At 34.7% G+C, this 12,692-nt stretch overlaps 1 protein-coding gene across 2 annotated transcripts in view; it reads left to right on the top strand.

The window, feature by feature from the left end:
- Positions 1 to 12,692, top strand: part of Mondo (MLX interacting protein mondo) — a 289,601-nt gene that overhangs the window by 178,944 nt on the left and 97,965 nt on the right. For both annotated transcript variants that reach the window (XM_090376144.1, XM_090376138.1), the window contains exons 10-11: positions 5,873 to 6,063; positions 10,474 to 10,591. In XM_090376144.1, coding sequence (XP_090232270.1) covers positions 5,873 to 6,063; positions 10,474 to 10,591 — 309 coding nt within the window. The remainder of the gene's footprint in view (positions 1 to 5,872; positions 6,064 to 10,473; positions 10,592 to 12,692) is intronic.

The following is a 12,692-nucleotide window of genomic DNA, read 5'->3' as shown; positions in this document are numbered from 1 at the left end:
TCAGGATGTTCCACAATTGGCCGTTTTTGTCCACTATGTTTCTGTAGCTGTAAATATGAAGGAAGAAATGTTAGACCTAGTAGCTCTTATCGAAACAACTTGCGGTATCGATGTTAGAAATGCGCTTGATGAAGTAATGAACAGGTTTGAATTGCCTCGTGATAAACTTGTAAGTGTTGCGACTGATGGAGCGCCTGCAATGATAAGGAAAAACCAAGGTCTCATTAGTCTTTTAAACAACGATCCTAAAATTCCATGTTTCTTACCTCTTCACTGCATAATTCACCGTGAGCATCTCATAGCGAAGTACCTTAAATATGACAATGTGTGGAAGATGTTTTGCAGATTGTGAATTTAATTAGAACAAATGCCAAAACACATAATCAATTTAAGAACTTTTTTGAAGAGTTGCGGGTGAATGACGAAACAGATGAATTGCCCAGTGATTTATCCCTATGGTGTGTTGTAAGATGGCTGTCAACTTACAATGTTTTGAGCCGTTTTGTGGAACTCATAAATCCTATCATAACATTTACAAAAGAAAAAGGAAAAAAATACCCAGAATTAGAAAATGAAACTTGGCTTTCTGACTTAATGTTCCTTACAGACATTACAGAACATTTGCAAACACTTAATTTGGCTTTACAAGTAAAGGAAAAAATTATTATTGATTTGTCACAAACTGTATTTAGTTTTGTGTATGATCTTAAGAACAAAATATTTAATAATTTTCCACGAGTAAAAGCAAATATAATTAATATAAAAGAAGAAAAGTTAGACGGATACAAAGACAAATTGGAAGAATTGCAAGCAGATTTCAAACATAGGTTTGAAGATTTGAAAAGTTTGAAATCTACATTTGCATATTTTGTGAACCCATTTATTTGTGATATTATTGAAGATGGATTTCCAATTTCTGAAATAATACTTGTTGAAAAAGCGGCTGGGGAATTGGAGTTATTAGAGATGAAAGAGGATCAGGCATTGCAAATGCAGCAGAAATCTACTTCTATAATTGAATTTTGGAAACTCATGTCAAAATCAAAATATCTACATTTAAAGAAAACTGCTTACCGTCTAATTTCAATTTTTGGTACAACATATTTCTGTGAATCTTTGTACTCCACAATGAAGTTCGTGAAGTCGAAATATTGCTCACAGTTGACCAATCATCATCTCACTGAATTGCTGCGAATGGCTTTAACGAATTTTACGCCAAATTTCAAAGATTTGACCAAAGGTCTTCGTTAAACGTTATACTTTTTATTAATTAATTTTATTATTAAATATTAATTTTTATTAAAAAATATTAATTAATGCATTTTTATTATATTTAATTTTTATTATTAAAATTTTGAAATAATTATTTTATATTTTCTTTCTCTTATTTATATTTTCTTATATATGTATATTTTACATAGCACTTAAGACTTGTGTAGAATATGTAATCATATAAATTAAATTAAATTAAATTTGAATTTGTGTATTTAAAACTAGGTAACTATGGTGTGGCTCTTTATAATATATGAAAAACCAGAATGCGGCTCTCATTGATCTCATGCGTGCCCACCCCTGGTATATGCCATCAACTCCGGGAGCCTTACTTCCATTTATGCACAAATGTTTTTCTAATAAACAGTTATCTGTAATTATGACCACTAATTTCATGTGGCTCAGCCTCACTTGCACAGCATCTTCTCAGCACAAAAGGTCTTCTATCAGAAAGACCAATGCAAAGTACCTATTCAGTTCATCTGCAACATCAACTGGGTTAACTAAGAATGTTCCACACCCAGTGCACAAGGTTAAATCTGATTATTAACTTTCTTCATTGTATTCACATCCATGAAAAAATCCCTTGTCCCCATTCTTTGCTCTCTTAGCAAATTCTTTCTCATACATGGCCTTGGCCTCCCTAACTTTATTTGTGGTACTATTACAGATCAATTTGTACCTGTTGTAGGCTTTAGTACTTTTCATTACTCTATAACTGTCTCAAGCTATCTTTTTATGCTCTGTTTGATTGGCAAGCTCTGCAGTCATCCATTTTGGCATCCTCCTCCTCCTCCTCCTGCAATATTTTCTTAATAGTATGTATGTGTTCATGGCTTATATGAGTTTTGCTTAAAAATTATTCCATAATTCAAATGCATTCGCTTTCCCTTAGAAATCTACCCAATTCATAGATACCATGTAGCACCTTAAACTGCCAAAGTTCCCTCTTCTCAAGTTAAAACCCATGCCTTTAACTACTGTAACATCTTCCAATTTACGATTGCCTGATCACTTCCTGACAATGGTTCCTGTATTTTAAGCCCTGTGATGTTATCTGATTCAGTAGTAATGGTGCATTCAAGAATATTCTCACCCCTAGTACTTTCTCTCACATGCTGGTACACATAATAATCATCTAATTTATTTCATACAGATTTTCCGAGACAATCATCTAAGTTCTGAAGCTAGACCTCTTAAAAAGATCTTCCAATTTTTGATTTCTAAAAGTTGGCAGGTCTGTTATGCTTTTAAGCTTGTGAGGAACCAACTGGAAACCAGTGTCCAGTCCACACCTTCTTGTAGTGATAAACTATTAGTGTTGCACTAGTTATATGGCTACTGAACAAAAAAAAAATGAGCTTAGCTTCCAATATTGGACTATGCTAGCCAAATTGAATAAATTATAGTCTGAAGCCTTATCACTATGGTGGGACAAAGTAATTGAGACTTATACTGGCTGGGACATTGCCCAGGTCAGCAAGACCTGCTGTGATTGTAAGGGAACCAGGACATACAGCATTAAATATTATTTTTGTCACCCATCAAGATAGGTACCATTAATGTTTTAGATGCTTAAACAGTGGCAAAGCAAATTAGCTTAAGAGCCAGGTCACCCTAACAAAATACAATGCTCGACAAAATTAACAGAACACATTTGTACAATTCTGCTCTCTGATGAGTCCCATTTTAACCTAAAAATAGATTCTAGCTATTATTTCATCTAGAGAGACAAAGAGGAATGTGGTACCATGCCTCCAACATTGGAGAAAGGGACATTTACGGCAGAGGCGGTGTTCTAGTGTGGGGTGGAATAATGATCAGCGGCTGCACCCCATTCATGTTTTTGATAGGGGTACCGGGAACAGATCCTCGAACCCTATATACGACTTTTTAGAGGTGCAGTTCACCCAGATTTTCTTTTCATGCATGACAACACCACTACACATAGAGCTCAAGTGGTAGAGGAATATCTTGAAACTGAAGATATCCAAAGACTTCAGTGGACAGCATGATTACCAGACTTGAGCTTTTTGGTAATTCTTATACAACCGTGTAAATGTTAATTATACCTGTCCGAAGTTTCTCACTGTCTCATTTCATTGTTATTCTATGTATACCACCATTCCAAATTTTTTCCTGCTTCATCGCAAGCAAGCTGCACAAATTACATCAAGTTTTCTAGGTGTTCTTCTAATTTTGTCAAGCAGTGTAGCAAGTGTCACAAACTAAGTGGATAAATACAGGAGAGCTGCAAGCAAACATTAAATGTAATTATAAATTTAATTTATTCTTGAAGCAAGACATAGTGCAAGGAAAGTATAACAATAGCTTTTAAAACTAGCTCAGAAGAAAGCTTAATTGTTATAGAGCAGCGTTTCCCAAACTGGGGTCCACAGAATGTTCCAAAGGGGTAACATGTAATGTGTTTATACAGGGTGATTCAGAAGGAATAGTAAATATTTTGGGAGCCTGACTTCCAATAGTATTGCTTATTCTGAGTAAAAGTAATAGTATCAATTATTCTGATTAAAAAAGTTCATATAAACATGTGTCCAATTCTCAATGGATATGGAGATACAGCTGTTAGAAACTGGCGTGCACTTTTGGGATAACCCATGTAACTTTCTAGATATTGACTAGAACTTGTGGATTGGTCACTCAGGATATGGTCAGACAGTAGCAGGACTTTTCTGGATTTATTAGATGGCTATGTTCTATATCAACATTTTAGACAGGCAACAGGAGAAAGCAGTGCTCTTGATCTTGTTAGCTCTAGACAGTCTATACATGCTTTGCATGTTGTGTTCTTGGAAAACCATACATTAACTGAATGTATGCTAATGGAGCATTAATTTCTCATATAAATTCATGTAAGTTGCAGAGATACATTCTTGAAGATTTTTTTTTTTTTTTTTATGAAATATAAATAAATACAATTACTGTTTGATAGTATAAACCAGAGCTTTTGTGCTAAATACATTCTGCATTGATTACAATATTTGTAGAAGAATAAGAGAAATTTACCTCAATATGATACGTAGAACACTTCCCAAGTAAGCGTTCTACATATCATGTTGAGGTAAATTTCTCTTATTCTTCTACAAATATTGTAATCAATGCAGAATGTATTGAGCACCAAAGCTCTGCTTTATACTATCAAATTCATATTTTAAACGCTTGTTAACTATTTCATTCACTTCCTTCCTCTCCGGGGGAAGTGTTCTACATATCATATTGAGGTAAATTTCTCTTATTCTTCTACAAATACAATTACTGTGAACATACCTGATAAAATATTCCTCTTTGAAAAATTTACCCAAAGAAAGCTGATGAGTTGCCTTTTTTTTATTATTATTATTTTTTTTTATCATAAAGAATCCTATAGCAAATGCAACATCACAAAGGCCTATGACAACGTTACTCTTTCTTTCAATATTGGGATCGGAATGCTGTATGGTGCCTATAGCCTTTTCCACCTTCATATTGATTTCTCTTAAATGTTTGAGGTGCAGGCTCTCTGGAGGGGTACTGAAGATTTCATCATTACTATCATCCCTTTCTTCAATTTGCATTTGTGCCTGCAACTCATTCAAGTAATAGGTTGTGAGGTCTTCTTTATGAGACTCCAGCAGTTCATTCCCATCTTCAGTATCCACTTCCTGGTTAAGTTGTTTTGCATGTATAAAATTTCCTTTGTATTATTTTCTTGTGTGTTTTTGAAATCTTCATAATCTTGGACATGTTATGGACAAAATTTTCTCCAACAACAACTGTTCATAGTGGATTGCTTGATATCTTTCCAGCTTGCAGCAATATTTCTCACCGCCATAAGGATGTTATACCCCCCCTTCTAAAACTGCATAAGGATTGTTGCTTCCTTCCTACTGGCTGCAGCGCAGCAATGGTTCTTCTCAAATAATGCTGCCTGTAAAGGTGAAAATGACCTCTTGATCCATAGACTTTTCTTTTTCATCCCACTCACTTTGTTTTTTCTTTTTTAACTCATCTGTATCACAGTGATAAAAAACATACTTCAAGTTACTGTTCCTCTAAAACTACAAAAACTGAGAATGTATAACCAGAATAGCAATGTGCTTAAGACTACCGAAATGATACAGAGTGAAACCAAAACTTTTGCTTTAGTTTTTCTTCCGGATTTATAAGGCACATTGGCTTCTAATTTCATAAATAAATTTTCTGTTCATGCTCTGGGTGATCACAGAAATCATTGTACAATTAGTCATTTACTAGGATAGCATTATAGTACTGTACCTAAAAGATGCAAAACTGTGTGTAACCATGGATATACTGTATATACATTTATTGGGCAGATGGTATCAATATGGAATTCACATATCATCAGAAATATGTTAACCAGGTATATGGTAACCAAGAATGAATTAGGTGTATATCTAACGCTGAAACTGCACTTAGCAAAACAGAATATATATAAAAAAATAAATAAAAATAGTAGTACAACAAGCAAACCTATTTGGTGGAGTCATTTCTGACCCTGTTTGGCATGCTGAATCAAATATAGCATTGCAGATTATATATTTTTAATTTAGTTTTTTATGACATTTCTGATTTCTTTAAGGGTCCCGAGAAAGACCTACATTAGTTGCTGCTGCCACCACCACTACCACTGCTGTCACCACCACAGCAACTGTCACCACCAGTGCCTCTTCTAATGTTACCTCATCTACTGTTGCCATCATCAGTTCTATACCAGCCTTAGTCACAACAACTGCTCAGACGTTTGTTATTTCTAGTGTTCCATTAGCTTCTGTAAGTGAAAGTTTGTATTTTCTTGTCTAAAATTGGATTATAATTTTCTAATGGCTTCAAAAGTGCAACCTGTTTGCCCTTTATTATACTAATTACAATTATTTTATTCTGCTTCAACATTGTAGTATGAAATGTTCTAAAGTTAATAATTTTTTTAGAAAGCTTAAATGTAGCAATTAAAAAATTTGTGAAAAGTGTTTATAAATTATAAATAACTAAAACTTACAAATTATATAAGTAGTAGCAAATGCTATAAAAATAATTTTCACCATATCTTTAAATTGAGGATATAGTTTAATATAAAATAGCTATAGTGTACATTAATGGTCAAACCTATTTAATAACAATATTATTAAATAAAAGTTATTTAATGATAATTTTTATTTATTATTACCATAGCTGAAAATAACCAAACTCATTTTGTAAGTTGTGCTCATATTCGTATAGATGTTAGGAAGGAAAGAAAACTTAAGACTCATAAAATTGAAAACTAAAAATCTCTCCAAGGTCACAAAAGATTCATTTTATTATATATTGTTCATGAGACAGATAGTAAAAGGCTGCTGCAAGAAACTGTTAATAACATTTGTAAATAGCAAAACTTTTTTTTTTTTTTTATTTATTATTTTTTTTTTTGTGTGGCAACTTATCTCTAAGATGGCTTAGTTAAAAATATTACCTATTCTGAAATTCATTTTGGATAGTGTTATCATTTTAAAAGTGCAGAAAGTCTGCACATAATTATAACATGAAAATTCAAGATGTGAACTGTGCTTTTTGAAACACTTCATTCTTAGTTACAATAAAAAAGAAGCATACACAAGAGATAAGTATACTATGGAGGAAACACTTATTTGAATTTTAATATAGCCTAGATTTCTGTGACGTGTAATTTATAATCATTAGTTAACTTAATTAGAATTTTGGCAGTATTCAACTTTGATTTGTGGCCCACGTTAAACAGCACAAGCTGGTAATTCTGCCCTGCTTATGCTGTTGTGGAAACTGTAGTAGGCTCACGTTTTTGGGTTGTCAAAGAATCATATCTGACAGATGTAAAGCCAATATATATCTGTTTCTTCAATACTGATTTGTTTATGCTTGGTGGGGTCTGTATGACAATCTGTATTTGTTTCTTCAATGCTGATTTGTTTATACTCAGTGGGGGGGGGGGTCTTTCATACCAAAATCAAGTTTTGATTTTGGTATGAAAGTCAAAGATGACATTGTTTTACATTCTGTGAGTGCCTTATTCACATTTTTAATCATAGAACATAATTTTTGACTGAGCTGTGCTACTCATACCAGTCCATTGTTTAGGAAAATATTTTCAGATGCCAGCAGCATTAAAAAATTATAGATGCACAAGAACAAAATAAGTGAACAGAGAGAAAATTACAGATTATGGAAACATTAGGGCTTCTCTATTCCAAGGTTACCATCCCATAGTCTGTTGATCTCATTAACATTTCTGGTGGGTTAATACACTTACATTACCTTTTTTAATATAACTGGATGTATACCCTCCAATCTTAAGGCCTTACCCTCCCTGAGCCTTAACTTTTCCAGCAGACACTTCTCAGAAATAGCTATGTCACTATTAGAGGAGCTATCAGCAGGATAGCTCCTCTAATAGTTGAAAGCTCCTCTAAGATGGTTGAAAAGTACCTGTTCAGTTCATCTTCCGTGTCAATCTGATTTACTCTCCTCTTGTTTGTATTCATGTATGAATAGAACCTTGCTGTCCTTGCCAGGAATTTCTCATACTGTCAGCTTCCACTTTACTAATTGCACCAGTGGTTTTATTAAAAATATGCTTATAATTGAAACAGTGTTTTGTGATAATAAATAACTATCCTTCTACACTAGAATAAAAACATTAACATAGCTGCCAACTCTCCAGATTTACAACATCTTTTTTACTCAACTTGACCCCTTCCCCGTCTTTTTATTTTTGCAAAAAAATAGTAAAACTATATTAAAGTTGTATGTTTTTTTAAATTCTGCAAATTTCGGCTTATTTTCATTAATGAATTGGCCAACAGAAGTGCTAGTCTACATTGCAAAATAGAAATTCTGATTAATAGTCTTGTTCACTGTAATGTGCAAGATAATTAACAGTGTCTTTCAGTAAAATGCTAAAGAAATCTGATAAAATTTCAGAAGACATGCAAGAATTTCCATGTATTGTAAAATATAAAAAAAGACTTGTAACGCATAAAAATAAATGCAAAAACAGATGTCTCATATGTGCCGCATATTTATTTGTATTTGTTGTCATGGAACATAATCTTCCTCTGAGTTGCTGATCATGAACAGTACATCATTATCAGCATTCTGGCACATTGTTCAGAAATTTGTTTCCCAATTATTAAATTAGCAAAAAAATACAGTTGTGGAAGAAGAATGAAGAGCAAAAGAAAAAAACAATTTCAGCTGATGAATACCACTGAATTAAAAAAAAAAAAAAAAAAAATGCCATTTTTAAGCAATGTGTACACACATAAGAGCATCATTGGACTCAGGAGAGATTCCTTTGGATTGGAGAAATGCCAGCATATGCCAATACATAAAGGCAGTTATAAGAGTGAAATTGGTAATTACAAACTGGTTAGTCTGACTTCAGTGGTAGGGAAAATCTTAGAGCCAATGATTAAAAGTGCAATCCAGGGACATTTAGATAAATATGGCAATCTGAATAACACACATGGTTTTGTTAAGGGAAAATCATGTTTAACTAACATGGTAAGCTATTTTGACAGAGTTACCCATGCACTGGATATAGGAAACAATTTCCACAGTTTATTTGAATTTTAGTAAGTCATTTGACTCAGTCCCTCATGACAGATTACTAGAAAAATTCTAAGATAGATTGCAGGGTGGCTGCAAGGTAGAAGACAGAAGGTTGTGATTAATGGATATTCTTTAGATTTTTGTAACGTAAGAATTGCGCCCCCCCCCCCAAGGATCAGTTCTTGGACCACTCTTTTTCTGATTTTCATAAACAACATCAAAGGTGGGATAGAAGGCTTGATGTCAAAATTTGCAGACAACATAAAGATTGGTAGAGTAGTTAATGATCAGTATCAAGCGGTACTCCTTCAGGATGACTTGAACAGGCTTCAAGAATGGTCAGAAAAGTTTCAGCTATATTTTAATGCAGCAAAATGCAAGGTCTTACACTTGGGAACAGCTAACCCAAAATAACTTATACACTTGGTGGGGTTGAATTAAAAACAGTAGAGGAAGGAGGGATCTGAGAATTACAGTATGGACATTTATGAAGTTTTCTGAGCAGTGTAAACAGGCAGCCTGAAAAGTCCATGGTATCCTGCCAATGATTTATCAAACAATATTGTGTAGAGCTAGGGAAGTTGTAATCCCATTGTATAAGGCAATTGTAAGACTGCATTTGGAATTATGTGTCCAGGTATAGAAACTTCATCGGAAAAAAGGCATTGAGCTTCTTGAAAGGGCCCAAAGACAGGCAACTCACATGGTAGGATTGGCAGAAGTGCGACCGTATGAGGAAAGATTTCAATTATGCAGGCTACAGAGCTTGGCAACCAGGCACCTCAGAGAGGACCTGGCTGTGGTTTATAAGGTTCAGAGGTTAATAAAATAAATAAAGGTAGGATTTTCATTGTTATAAAGAATTCCAAAACTAGGGGCTATAAATTCAAATTACAGGGTTAGAGGTTTAGACTATATTGTAAGGAGTTTTCTTTTAGCCAGCAAGTTTCTGATGACTGGAACAATTTGCCTCCACAGGTAGTTGAGGCTGACTGTTTGAAGAAATTCAGTGGTCAACTGGATAGTTATCTACATAAGGAGGGAAGTTCATAATTTGTATTTTCTTATCTACTTTTTTTTTTTTTTGCCAGTGTGGGAACAGCCTGTGGCATATTTGTACTTCCTTCCCTCCATAGCCCGAGTGTCAGCAGTAGGAGTGCAATAGCACGTGCTCTTTGAGTAGACTGGGGTTCAAGCTCCTGACTGCTAAATACGGTCGATCTGCCAACCCACATTGGACCAGAGTGGCAGATTATGATCCATTTCCCTCAACATGAGTTGTTGAGGGTGCTTCTATTCTGCAGTGGATTGATAATGGCTTCTGCATACCCTCTTTTTTGTTCTTGCCAACCAAGATTTTGCCTATTATGATAAATTTATGCCTCTTTCTAAATTTGTATTTAGAAAGAGGCATAAATAATATTTTATATTACAATAAGGCTGGTTAAATTATTATGCTTCTTATTCTTAAAGTTTTTTTGTAACATTTAGCTGAGAAAACTATTTTCTTACTTTGTTTACTGAATTGCAAATACTAATATCAAACCTATTCATGACAGTGTATCAGTTTACATGCCAAAAACTTGCCTTTATTTTGTTTTTTTTTTTTTTCCATAGATGGCTGGAGTCAGTGACTTCCAAAGAGGTATATTAGTTGGTGCGGCTAATCAAGTATTTGGTGGACAAAATAATGCTCATTGTGTTTTACCAAGTCCTTCTTCCAGTAGTCCAACTAGTAAGTATTTCACTTAAAAAACAAACCATAGTACAGCATTATCTTGCTGTAATGCACTATCCTATAATTGCATTTCAGATTACCTGCATGAAACCCACACCTGTCATTATACTCTTTCACTGGCATCATTTCGGTTTATATTTTCCTATGAGCACATGTTGCATATTTTGTATATGGCGCCTCCGTAGCCAGGTGGGCAGGAGCAGCAGTGAGTAGCGCACGCTTCTTGATTAGACTGGGGTTCGAGCCCGTGCCCACCAAATACGGAGGATGTGGAAAGGTCAGGGAATGCCAACGCATATCCCCGGAGCAATATGGCCTTAGTTGCTAATGCTCCTAAAAACCAAATAACAACAACATTTTGTATATAAAACTTTATATACAGGTTCTATATATACATATTCTTACTACACATATATAAACAAATGTTTATAATAAAAAAAGAAGTAAAAATGGAAGTCTTATAAAGTTTGGCAAAAATGGTTTCCGACATGGATAGGACATCAAAAGAAGCTGATTGTTCAAAATAAAATTGGACGATCTGATGAGTACTACTGATTTATTTAAGAAGAGAAAAGAAATGCAGGCCAGGCAACTAACCTTACATTCATTCTTTAAAAAAACTGTCCCAGTACAATAACATTTCAGGGACAAGTTCCATAATATTCACAGTTTATAGCTATTATGGAACTTGTCCCTGAATGTTATTTGAAAATGTGCATGCTATAGTTTGCATTTCTACTACATAAAATTTTTTTCTGAATGTATGTCACGCATTATAGCAGGATCTGCTGTATTATTATAAATTGATTTTATTTCTTTGAAATATAAATTGAGAATATGAAGAATGACTCATGACATTCTGATGGATGGTTGAGACTCAGAAAGGAATTGTTGTATGTGATTCTCCTTTACAAGTTGGTATTATTGTTTTTACTGACTGCATCATGGGTGAAACTGAGATCTGAAAAAAAAGAGTTGGTATTCTGGAAAGAATTAAATTGGGGACTCATCATTTGTGGGGCCCAACTGGACCCCTGACTACGTGATGAGTTTTCTGATTTAAAATAACCTTGGAACTTATTCCTGCGCACTTGGCTGAAGTTGTTTGTTATTTGGTTTTTAGGAGCATTAGCAACTAAGGCCATATTGCTCCGGGAAATGCGGTGGTCATTCCCTGACCTTTCCTCATCCTCCGTATTTGGTGGTGACGGGCTCGAACCCCGGTCTAATCAAGAAGCGTGTGCTACGCACTGCTGCTGCTCCTTCCCACCTGGCTACGGAGGCGCTGCTGAAGTTGTAAAGGAATGTATTTTCAAATATGAAATACCTACATTTCAAAACATCATTTCTAAAGTGATTGAAAACCTAGTCATGTTGCTGTCACTAGAGGACAAGTATAGGCAAAAGATGATGGCTGGAATGTTCTTGTTTCTGCTTTGGGTGTAATGATGCTATTTCAGTTGAAAGTTCTGTAAATATTGATTGCAATATTGAAATTAGTGTTTTGCAATATTGAAACAGTAGATGACAACTTAGAATGGCGTTTCCAAAACTGGGGTCCGTAGACCAGTTCCAGAGGGTCTGCAAAACGTTCAGAAGGGGGTATCAAGTAACACACACGTGTATATATATGGGAGTCCACAAACTTTTTTTTTTTTTTTTGGTGCCTCTGTAGCCAGGTGGGAAGGAGTAGCAGTGTGTAGCACACGCTTCTTGATTAGACCGGGGTTCGAGCCCATCACCACCAAATACGGAGGATGCAGAAAGGTCAGGGAATGACCACAGCATGTCCCGGAGCAATATGGCCTTAGTTGCTAATGCTCCTAAAAACCAAATAACAAACAACAAACTTTTTTTTTTTTTTTTTTTGAAGGGGGTCCATAGATCTCCAGTAGTTTGGGAGCCGCTGACTTAGAAGAAGAAATTAATGTACATGCCTGCCAGGAATCTTGGAAGGCAACACACATACTGCTGAGATTTACTGAGGGTCTTTGAACTGCAAGAGAAAATAATTTCTTTGCAATAAATCCTATTGAGGATATTGTGGAATGGGAATCAGTAAATCAAACACACCAAACTTTTTTTAGAGAATATCTTA

This window comes from Mastigoproctus giganteus, chromosome 1 (assembly GCF_048544385.1).
Source record: "Mastigoproctus giganteus isolate SK-2022 chromosome 1, ASM4854438v1, whole genome shotgun sequence".
NCBI classification, from domain to species: domain Eukaryota; kingdom Metazoa; phylum Arthropoda; class Arachnida; order Uropygi; family Thelyphonidae; genus Mastigoproctus; species Mastigoproctus giganteus.
This window is presented reverse-complemented; position numbering and strand designations above follow the sequence as displayed.